Source organism: Protobothrops mucrosquamatus, unplaced genomic scaffold (genome assembly GCF_001527695.2).
Source record: "Protobothrops mucrosquamatus isolate PMUCROS unplaced genomic scaffold, P.Mucros_1.0 scaffold4479, whole genome shotgun sequence".
NCBI classification, from domain to species: Eukaryota; Metazoa; Chordata; class Lepidosauria; order Squamata; family Viperidae; genus Protobothrops; species Protobothrops mucrosquamatus.
In genome coordinates this window covers 13149-24475 of record NW_015390387.1, presented here as the reverse complement: position 1 = coordinate 24475, position 11327 = coordinate 13149, and the positions used below count along the sequence as shown (strand labels likewise).

Here is an 11327-nt window from a genome sequence, read left to right as displayed (position 1 = left end):
CAATAATAACACAAAAACACCACCCCACCCACTTATCAAACCCCAAACCAACACAATAGATATCCTTTCTACAACACAATCCTCTTCATCAAACCTAAGTAAAGAATATAACTCTAACACAACCATGACAACTTACACAATCAACACACCACGTTCTGATATTCTCACACACAGAAACAACAACCCCCCTGACCACAACGTCCAGGACACAAACATCCAAAACACAAATCCTGCAACCTCACAAGACACTCACACACAACAAAACATACACACACAACACCTAAGTAACAACAGAATATTAAGACCAAGACCAAAACTCCCCCCTGCAATGAAATATAACTTATCACATTCAAAGAAACAAAACATTACAGCCCAATTCCCAAACAGCTGATAGGCGCGACTTTTGAAAATGGTCTTGAGACTGACTGCTTTATCCCTTTAAGAGCTTCTTAAGCACGCTATGTGCACATGCCTCACTAAAACCGTTATAGAACTGTTATGTAAATTTATGCGCTTGCTTACTCCCCCTTCTCATTTAGCCCTTTGCTCTGATGATGTTAACAGGTTGTTAACGAAAGCTCAGCAATTAATAAAAAAAGCCTTTTACCTTACATCCCAGAGTGCTTTATTTTTATCTGATTGACTTTAAATGTCCATACCTGGGCCTGGTTAACTTCTAATTTGAACAAAAGCAAGAATCACCTTTCCGAGACTCCCAGACGATACAAATTGCCATCAACCTTGCTAGAGGTTCCCTGCAGGCTTTGCATTTTGCCATTTGCTATGTATGGGGTTTATTGGTTTCTGTATTAAGGTTTTATTGCTGCAAATCGTCCCCCTTTATGATACCGTGTTTCCCCGAAAGTAAGCCCCAGCTTGATTTTTGGGGTGGGCCTAATATAAGACACCCCCCCCAAGGTAAGCTCTAGTTTGGGGCGAGGGCACTCGCTTAGCTTACCAGTAGGACCGCCACAGCCAGGCCTCTAGAGCCGTTGCTGTTACTCTGCGGCAGGCCGGCCCGAAGCACCATGCAACGGCAATGGCATGAAGCGCCATGTGGTGTCCTGCAAAAGGTCAATCAATTCCAACTTCTCACAAAAAAAAAAAAATCTCACAAAGGTGGAATTGATTGACCTTCCCCCCCAAAAAACTTTTTGTTTCCCTGCACGCGGGGACAGCGGATCATGAAGGAGAAATGGCACGGGGCTGGAAGTCAGGCAAGGGAAAAAATGCAATTCCTGGGGAAAGCTCCACGGGGAAGGGGTAGCTGGCATGGGTGCTGACGGCAGGACACCAGCCCGCTTCACCACCCTCCCTCCAGCACTCCACCTGCCACTTTGGTCGGCCTAGTTGCTCCCACCTCAGCGCCCTTCCTGCCACTGCCCAGCATGGCCGCCCTTGAGCTGCAGGGGCTGGCCTGGCACAGGAATGGCACGCGCCCCGCCCGCCCGTTTCACCACCCTCCCTCCCTGAGCCTCCGGCACTCCACCTGCTGTGCCTAGCCGCCCCCACTTCAGCACCCTTCCCGCCACTGCCCAGCATGGCCGCTCCCGGGCTGTGGGGGCTGGCCTGGCATGGGAAGGGCATGCGCCCCACGTGCACCGGTACTGTACCTGGTCCGCCACCACTCTCCCCGCCATGTTGTTTCTCCACCCCATGCACAGGGCCCACCCCACCCTACGTGTTCACGGCCTACTGGTACTGGCAAAAAGTAAGCCCTCCCCAAAAGTAAATCTTAGTACTTGCTTCAGAGCCCAAAAGAAAGTTAAGACCAGGTCTTACTTTTGTGGAAACACAACATGTAGAAATAACCACTGTGTAAAACCTTACTAAGGCTTACTAAATGCCACTCTATAAAGCCTTAATAAGACCACACCTAGAATACAGCAACCAGTTTTGGTCTCCACACTATGAAAAAGATGTTGAGACTCTAGAAAAAGTGCAAAGAGCAACAAAGATGATTAGGGGACTGCAGGCTAAAACGTATGAAGAACGATTACAGGAATTTAGCATGACTAGTCTAGTGAAGGACCAGGGATGACATGATAGCAGTCTTCCAATATTTGAGGGGCTGTCACAGAGAGGAGGGGTTCAACCTATTTTCCAAAGCACCTGAAGGCCTGACAAGGAATAACGGATGGAAACTGATCGAGGAGAGATTCAACCTAGAAATAAGGAGACATTTTCTGACAGTAAGAACAATCAAACAATGGAACAGCTTGCCTTTAGTAAGCTGCGTGTGATAAGGGAGGAACTTTGTGTGAAACACTGTCTACAATCTGTGTATTTGAATGGCTACTCCCCTATGTGTAAGCTTACATGACTTATAAGGTTAGACTTAGTACTGAAATCTTTTCCACAATCCGGACATTCATACGGTTTCTCTCCTGTGTGAGTCCTCCAGTGTATTACCAAACGGGAATTCCAACTAAAACTTTTCCCACATTCAAGACACTCATATGGTTTTTCTCCTGTGTGAGTTCTCTGGTGTTTCACCAGGTATGAATTCTGCCTGAAACTTTCCCCACAATCTGGACACTGATATGGTTTCTCTCCTGTATGAGCTCTCTGATGTCTCACCAGGTTAGAATTCTGACTGAAAGTTTTCCCACAATACAGACATTCATATGGTTTCTCTCCCGTGTGAGTCCTCTGATGGATCACCAGCTTGGAATGCCAAGTAAAAATTTTCCCACAATCCAGGCACTCATTCAGTCTCTCTCGTTTGTGACATTTCTGGTGCTTCACAAGTTCAGACTTGCAACTGAAACGTTTCCCAAACTGTGGACACTCATAGAGTTTCTCTCCCGTATGATTCTTCTGATGAATCACCAAGTTGGAATTCCGAACAAAACTTTTCCCACAATGGCATTTATATGGTTTCTCTCCTTTGTGAGTCCTCTGATGTCTGACAAGGTCAGAATTGCAAATGAAACATTTCCCACAATCTGAACACTCATATGGTTTCTCTCCTGTGTGAATCCTCTGGTGTATCACCAGGTCAAAATTCTGAGTGAAACTTTTCCCACAATCTGGACACTTATATGGTTTCTCTCCTGTGTGAGTCCTGTGATGTCTCACAAGGAGGGAATTCTGAATGAAACTTTTCCCACAATACAGACACTCATATGGTTTCTCTCCTGTGTGAGACCTCTGGTGTTTCAGCAGGTAGGAATTCTGACTGANCACATTTCCGACAGTAATCTTTCCCACAATCAGGACACTCATATGGTTTTTCTCCCGTGTGAGTCCTCTGGTGTGTCAACAGATTGGAAATCTGACTGAAACTTTTCCCACAGTCTGGACACTCATATGGTTTCTCTCCCGTGTGTGTCCTCTTGTGTACCACCAGGTCAGATTTCCAAGTGAAACTTTTCCAACAATCAGGACATTTAAAGAGTTTCTCCCCAGTGTGAATCCTCTTGTGTCTCACCAGATTGGTGTGTATGCTAAAACTTTTGCCACATTGGGAGCACTGGTAGAGCTTCTCTCCGGTATGGGTCTTTCCATGAATCATGAGGAAGCTTTTTTGAGTAAAGCTTTTGCCGCACTCCAAATATTTTTATGGATTTTCACTGGGTGGATCCTCTTGTGCATAATCAGCTGTGGTCTGCAATCTATATTTTTCCCACAATAAGCCCTCTGCGGAGTTTCTCCAATACTGATATTCTTGGATTCTTGAGGAGGCCAAAAATATTTCTGATCTCTTACCTCGAGGTACTTTCATTCAAGCCACTCTTCCCTTCATCAAAGGATTTTATTAATTCCTCCCTATTTTGGCTATCCAACTGACCTTTTCCTTCCCATTAACTTCCAGTTATTTCCACTTTTTCTTTATTTGGATATTATCCCCCTTGACTTCCCATGTAATGCTTGCTTGAGTTCCACATGCTCTATTTTTTCCAACTCAAACCTTTGTTCTTATTCTCTTGCTTATCTCTCTCTATTAGCTGAGGAAGGAGCAGAGTTTTTACACTTTCCGGAGTGAGTGGAAAAGATTTTGATTGGTTTGTTTTGCATTTTAATGCTGCTTCTCATTCTCTATTGTCCAGAGTGCTCTTCTTGGCATCCTCTTTGTCTGTAAGATTCATATTAATAGGTTAGTTTCATTATTGTTTAAAAAAAATGGTGCAGGACATGTAAAAGCAGCAATACCCCCCCATATATTAACATGAAAGAAGAAACAGGAAAATTCTAGTTTAACCTCTAACGTTATGATTCATTTGACATATTGAAGACTAACAGATCCAAGTTCAAATATCAACTCAATCCTAAAATTCTTTTTTGCTTCGATAAATCACACATATACTGTACATTTATTTATTAATGTAGACAATATCTCCATTTCAGTGTACAGAACGTCTTAGAAGTGCATTCACTTAAATATTTTGACCCGAGTTTAGAAATGTGCAGACACTAACAGACAAAATGGTGGCCAAATCCTGGAACAGAATTAAATCATCCGTTTTACCCATGAAACTCCTTACTTGCCAGGAAAAGAATGTCTCAATAAAATCTCAAGGAATCAAGAGTTACATGAAAACTGAAGGAGATGGAAGTTCCTCTGCTCTGCTCTTCTCCTCTCCTCGACATCCTTTCTAGCAATACTCGCTGGTTTTAACTCTATACCATTTCATATTGCTGGCTATCGAATCTTTTTTTAAATCCTTAAGTGATGAAGCACCTATAACAGTGTTTCTCAACCTTGACAATTTAAAGGGATGTGGACTTCAACTCCCAGAATTCCACAGCCAGCAATGCTGGCTGTGGAATTCTGGGAGTTGAAGTCCACATGCCTTAAAATTGTCAAGGTTGAGAAACACTGACCTATAACTTCTAAAGGAAAGTATCCCACTTGTTAATTGTTTTGTTTTCACTATTATGAAGTGTCTCCTTAATTCCAGGTTGCGTCTCTCATTGATTACTTTCTATCCATTGTTTCTTGTGTTGCCTTCTTGTGTTGTGTTGCTTTGGAAAATAAATTGATCCCCTCCTTTTTGTGGCAGCCCCTCAAATACTGGAATACTGCTATCATGTCACTCCTTTTTTCTAGACTGGCCATAACTAATTCCTGCAACCGTTCTTTATATGGTTTAGTCTCTAGCCCTTTAAATTTTAGTCCCTCCCAGCAGAATATTACCGGCAGAAGTTTTAAATCAAGCAGCATAAGTGAAAAAAAGATTTGGGAAGAGAAAGAATATGCAACAGCAGCCGACATGTTGTTTCACCTAGTTCAGGGGTAGGCAACCTGGGCTCTTTTATGACTCGTGGACTTCAACTCCCAGAATTCCTGAGCCAGCATGGCTCAGCTTGGAAACCTCTCCCTTTCCCCTCAGCATGGCTGGCTCAGGAATTCTGGGAGTTGAAGTCCACGAGCCATAAAAGAGCCCAGGTTGCCTACCCCTGACCTAGTTGCTTCTCTGCTTTTACACCCCGGAGGAAAGCAGGCAGCCCGACTTGCTCCCGGCTTCTCCTCCGACCTGCCCTCCACTCACCGTCCAGCTGCTGCTTCGACCCTGGGGAAAGCACGAGAGCCACACCGCGTGCCTCCATCCTTCCAATGGTGTGCCGGAAGAGAAAACTTCCTCTGCCCTTCTCCTCTGCTCGACCTCCTTTCTAGCAAATACTCGCTGGTTTTAACTCTTTTCGTCTCAGACCCTTCCCGTCTCTCCCCCCCTCTTCCGTTGGATGTCGCAACCCAGCCGCCTGCGATGCCGCTGTTAGATTGGCGGTTTTCCAGGCGCTGTTGTTGTGTTAGAGCGCCACCTAGTGCCGTGAGGCTGAAAATACGCTCTTTCTGTCTCTATCTGGAGCAGTGTTTCTCAACCTTGACAATTTTAAGGCATGTGGACTTCAACTCCCAGAATTCCACAGCCAGCATTGCTGGCTGTGGAATTCTGGGAGTTGAAGTCCACATGCCTTAAAATTGTCAAGGTTGAGAAACACTGATTTCTGGAGTTTCTAAGATTTTTTTTAAACGAAGGGTCGTTTTCAACTCTTCGCAACCAAACCCCGTAATTTTTCACGACCAAACCTATACCTTTTCACGACCAAACCCATAACTTTTCAACAAGGACGATCTAGCCCTCGTCTGCCCTTTGGGGCCTCGCAGGGACGCCCTCATCGTCACTGCAACTGAGCCAGGAGCTTGTTTTGCAAGAACGAAACCAAGGGAAACTTGCCTTGCAACTTAGCGAAGCTGTAAAAAGTGAAGCTTGATCCTCTTCTGGGATTTTATTTTCTTTTACTCCCATGTTTAGCTAACGAGCACGGTATTTCCTGTTGGTGCCCCCTCCCTGCTAAGCGATGGAAATTCTGGCACCAACTTCTGTTGCAACCCAAGAACCACCTATTATTTCTTTTCCAAACGCAGGAGAGGGCTGGAAGAGTCATTTTCCTTCTTCCTGGTCAGTTGGCATCCGGACCGGCTTCGTACCTTCAACAACAGTTTGCTATACGTAAGAAAATCATGAGAGGTTTTCCTTGTTGCAGATTAGAACCTTTTCTAAGTGCAGCTGAATGAAAGGTTGGCAGCCTGGAACTTTAACTCACCCTCTCTGATTGCAACTTTGATTTTTGCCACTCTTTGCAGCTCTGATTTTTGGAGAAAGGGCTGTGCAGAAGAAAGACACCTGGGCCCTTCTCAGGCTGGGTTCAGGCCAGGGCACATCACTAAAACGGCATTGGTTGCAATTCTCATGGACTTTTGGAGGCCTGGGGATAGACAGGGCACAACCATTTTGTTCCTCCTAGACCAGTGGTTCTCAACCTGTGGGTCGGGACCCCATTTGGGGTCGATCGACCATTTCATGGGGGTCGCCAAGCAAGGCTGTCCGCCATTTTTTTTGTCCGCCATTTTTTTTCCCTTTTCCGGCGGGTGCCTTACCTCCCTTGGGCTGGGCCAGCTGGTGGTCGGCCTGCTCCGTCTCTGCCGCTTGCCAGCTACGCCTCGGCCGGCGCAGGGGGCGGAACCACGCATGCGCGGCGCTCCCAGGCAGGGAAAGTCCTCGACTTACGACCGGCTGGGTAGTTCTCGACTTACGACCGGTTTAGTCCTCGACTTACGACCGGTTGGGGGTCGCGGCATTAAAAAGGTTGAGAACCACTGTCCTAGACCTCTCATCAGCTTTCAATACCATCGACCATGATATCCTTCTGGACCGGCTTTGGGGACTGAAAATGGGAGGCACTTTATTACCGTGGTTTTATTTCTACTTTCAGTCGAAAGTTGATACTCACAATACGAAGACAAGTCTGGTTAACAAAACAAAAGTTTTATTGGAGAATAACATAAAAATAATGAAAGAAAAGAAAAGAAAAGAACAAGAGCGTTTGCAAACGCGGCCTCCTGGAATCTTCCCACTCGAATGTTTTCCAAGAGAGCAATAACCTGGTTTCAAGCTCTGCATTTTATACCTTTACAATGCATGTCACATCTAAGAAGCTCTTTCATCTTTATAGATGTACTTTGAAGTTGTACTTAAAAGTCATCCTGACCTCTTCCACCCATCTGCTGTTATCTTGTTTATTTGTAATTTTCACCTAGGGTCAAAATCCCCCTCTTTGATAGTAGGATTTGTACTCAAAGTGTAAGTTCCTGTGTCCGGAGGATTTTTAGGCAGGAAATAGTAAACAAACCTTCTCACACATGTGGCAGTGCATTGCTACATTTGCACTACAGTGTTACATTTATGTTAAATAGACAGTCTCATATATTGGCATTACATTTCTACAATTATATTTCTACAATTTACAAAAGAATAACTTTTTCCCCTTCAATCGTTACATTAGAACTTTATTGTTATATTTTATAAAAGAATAACTTTTATTTCCTTCAGTTGCAATTTGGCGTGCCCCGGGGCTCAAGCCTTTGGCTGCTCCTTTTTAAGAACCACTAGGGGACGGCCCTCCATACTACGATACCCAAGTATATACAGGTAGTCTGAGACTGATAGCATTTCATTATCACCCATTTGAAATTACAACCGCACTGAAAACTGTGACTTGTGACCATTTTTCACAATTACAACCGTTGCAGCACCCCTACAGTCCACATGAACAAAATTCAGATTCTTGGCAATTGACTCGTATTTGTGACAGTTTCAGTGTCCTGGGATCGTGTGATCTCCTTTGGCGACTGAGCTGGTCCAGAATCTGTAGGTCCTCCTGGACCCATGGCTACTGCTTGAGGAGATTGTGACGGGGGGGGGGGATTCATCTATTGTGTCAATTGTGCCCTTTCCTCGACTGGGAGGCCTTGCACAGGGGTCACTCATACCCTGGCCATCCTGTTTAGGCCACCCAGAAACGTCAACTGGTGCAGAACGCAGCAGCTGACACAATAACGGGGGCCCCTAGGTTGCCCATCTAACATCTTTGCGGTGTGAGCGGCACTGGATTCATTTCTTTAAGGTGCAACTGAAGATGCTTTACAGCTATTTCTTTATTATAGCAATAGCAATTAGAATTATATACCACTCCAGAATGCTTTACAGCACTCTCAGTTTACAGTGTTTATTACTGTAAGCCCTCTGAAGTTACCTTGAGTTTCTTAATTTCTTAATAAATAAAAATACATACATGCATATTTATATCCCGCCTTCATTATATGTAGAAAAAACTCAAGGTGGCAATCAGTCCTAATATAGATCCAAGCTCGCTTTCTCTGGCCCAGCACAGCAATTCACCTCGACTCTGTGAAAGGAAACAACTTCACTGGTCCAGAGAAAGGAAGCTGAGATCTCCTCCCTCATGGCTGATACTAAGACACGTTTGACGAAAAAGAATAAGGCAAGAAATTAAATGGTTAATTCTTCAGCTGGGCTTCCAATGAGAGAAGAGAAACAAAATTCAAGATTCCTCTACACACATCAAAATACATCAATACATACATATTTATATCCCCCTTTATTATATGTATAAATATCAAGGCAGCAAACATACCTAATACACATCCATGGACTATACTATACTATACTATACTATACTATACTATACTATACTATACTATACTATACTATACTATACTATACTATACTATACTAATACTAATACTAATACTAATACTATACTATCAATTATAACTATACTAACTATACTATTCTAACTATACTATACTATACTATACCATACCATACCATACCATACCATACTAACTTCACTAAAATAATCAGACAAGAAATTAAATAATAAATTGCTCAGCTGGGTTTCCAGCAAGAGACAAGAAACAAAATTCACAATTCTTCTACACAGATCAAATTTTGTCTCAAGTGGAATTTCTTGTCTGTGATAAGGGAGGAATTTTGTGCAAAACAATTTTTGCCTGCAATTTGGGTACTGGAATGGTTACTCCCCTATGTGTAACCTTACATGATTTATAAGGCTAGATCTACTACTGAAATCTTTCCCACAATCTGGACACTCATGCGGTTTTTCTCCTGTGTGAGTCCTCCGGTGTTTCACCAGATTGGAATTATCCTGGAAACTTTTCCCACAATCCGAACACTCATATGGTTTTTCTCCTGTGTGAGTCCTCCGGTGTCTCACCAGATTGGAATTCTGACTGAAACTTTTCCCACAATACAGACACTCATATGGTTTCTCTCCTGTGTGAGTCCTCTGGTGTATCACCAGGTCAGAATTCCGTGCGAAACTTTTCCCACAATCAGGACATTCAAAGACTTTCACCCCAATGTGAGTCCTCTTGTATCTCACAAGATTGGTGTGCATGCTAAATCTTTTGCCACATTGGGAGCACTGGTAGAGCTTCTCTCCGGTATGGGCCCTTCCATGAATCAGAAGGAAGCTTTTTTGAGTAAAGCTTTTACCACACTCCAGACACTCATATGAGTTTTCTCCTGTGGGAGTCCTCTGGTGTTTCACCAGGTAGGAATTCTGACTGAAACTTTTTCCACAATCTGGACACAGATACGGTTTTTCTCTTGTGTGAGTTCTCGCGTGTATTACCAGCCTGGAATTCTGACTGAAACTTTTTCCACAATGCAGACACTCATATGGTTTCACTCCCATGTGAATTCTCTGGTGTGTCACCAGCTGAGAATTCTGAGTGAAATTTTTCCCACAATCACAACATTTATATGGTTTCTCTACTGTGTGAGTCTTCTGATGTTTCACCAGGTCGGATTTGCAACTGAAACCTTTCCCACAATCTTGGCACTCATATGGTTTCTCTCCCGTGTGAGTCCTCTGGTGTATCACCAGGTAGTAACTTTGACTGAAACTTTTCCCACAATCTGGACACTCATATGGCTTCTCTCCTGTGTGAGTCCTCTGATGTTTAACCAGGTCAGAATTCCAAGTAAAATCTTTCCCACAATCTGGACACTCATAGGGTTTCTCTCCCGTGTGAGTCCTCTGGTGTTTCACCAGGTAGGAATTCTGACTAAAACTTTCGCCACAATGACGACATTTATAGGGTTTCTCTCCTGTGTGAGTCCTCTGATGTTTCACGAGGACAGATTTCCAAGAGAAATCTTTCCCACAATCAGGACACTCATATGGTTTCTCTCCTGTGTGAATCCTTTGATGTTGTACCAGGAGGGAATTCCAACTGAAACATTTCCCACAATCTGAGCACTCATATGGTTTCTCTTCTGCGTGAGTCCTCTTGTGTCTTACCATATCAGTGTGCATGCTAAATCTGTCACATTGGAACCACTGGTAGAGCTTCTCTCCGTATGGGTCATTCCATGAACCACAAGGTAGCTATTCTGAGTAAATTTTTGCCGCACTCCAAACATTTGTATCGCTTTTCACTGGGTGGAACCTCTCGTTCATGTGATTTTCCCACATTAGGCAGTCTGTGGGGTTCTTTCAATACTGATATTCATGGATTCTTGAGGAGGCCAAAAATGTTTCTGATCTCTTACTTGGAGGTTCTTTGAGTCAAGTCATTTTTACCTCCCTGAAAGGGTTTAATTAATGCCTGCCCATTTTGGCCATTCAAAGGACCTTTTCCTTCCCAACGACTTCCAGTTATTTCCATTTTTTAAAAACCTGGATATTATCCCCCTTGACTTCTCATGTAATACTCTATTTTTCCCAGCTCAAAACTTTGTTCTTGTTATTCTCTCCCTTGACTCTCACCTGATGAGAAAGGAGAAGAGTTTTTAAACTTGGTGCAGGACGTGGAAATGGTTTTGATTGCTGGTTTGTTTTGCATTTTAACGTTACTTCTCATTCTCTGTTGTCCAGAGTGTTCTTCTTGGCATCCTCTTTGTCTGTAAGATTCATATTAACGGGTCAGTTTCATTATTGTTTAACAAATATTTGCAAGACAAGTGAAAGCAGCAAAAAGAAAACCCATA

General features: G+C 43.5%; 1 protein-coding gene across 1 annotated transcript in view; it reads right to left on the bottom strand.

Annotated features, from left to right (window-relative positions):
* LOC107299046 (zinc finger protein 850-like) overlaps window positions 1-10641 on the bottom strand; it is a 23206-nt gene extending 12565 nt beyond the window's left edge. Inside the window, exons 1-4 of the mRNA XM_029286666.1 lie at window positions 9631-10641; window positions 3309-3550; window positions 2669-2854; window positions 2320-2428 (exon numbers count right to left, since the gene is read on the bottom strand). Coding sequence (XP_029142499.1) covers window positions 2320-2428; window positions 2669-2854; window positions 3309-3550; window positions 9631-10641 — 1548 coding nt within the window. The remainder of the gene's footprint in view (window positions 1-2319; window positions 2429-2668; window positions 2855-3308; window positions 3551-9630) is intronic.
* Window positions 10642-11327: the final 686 nt, after the last annotated feature.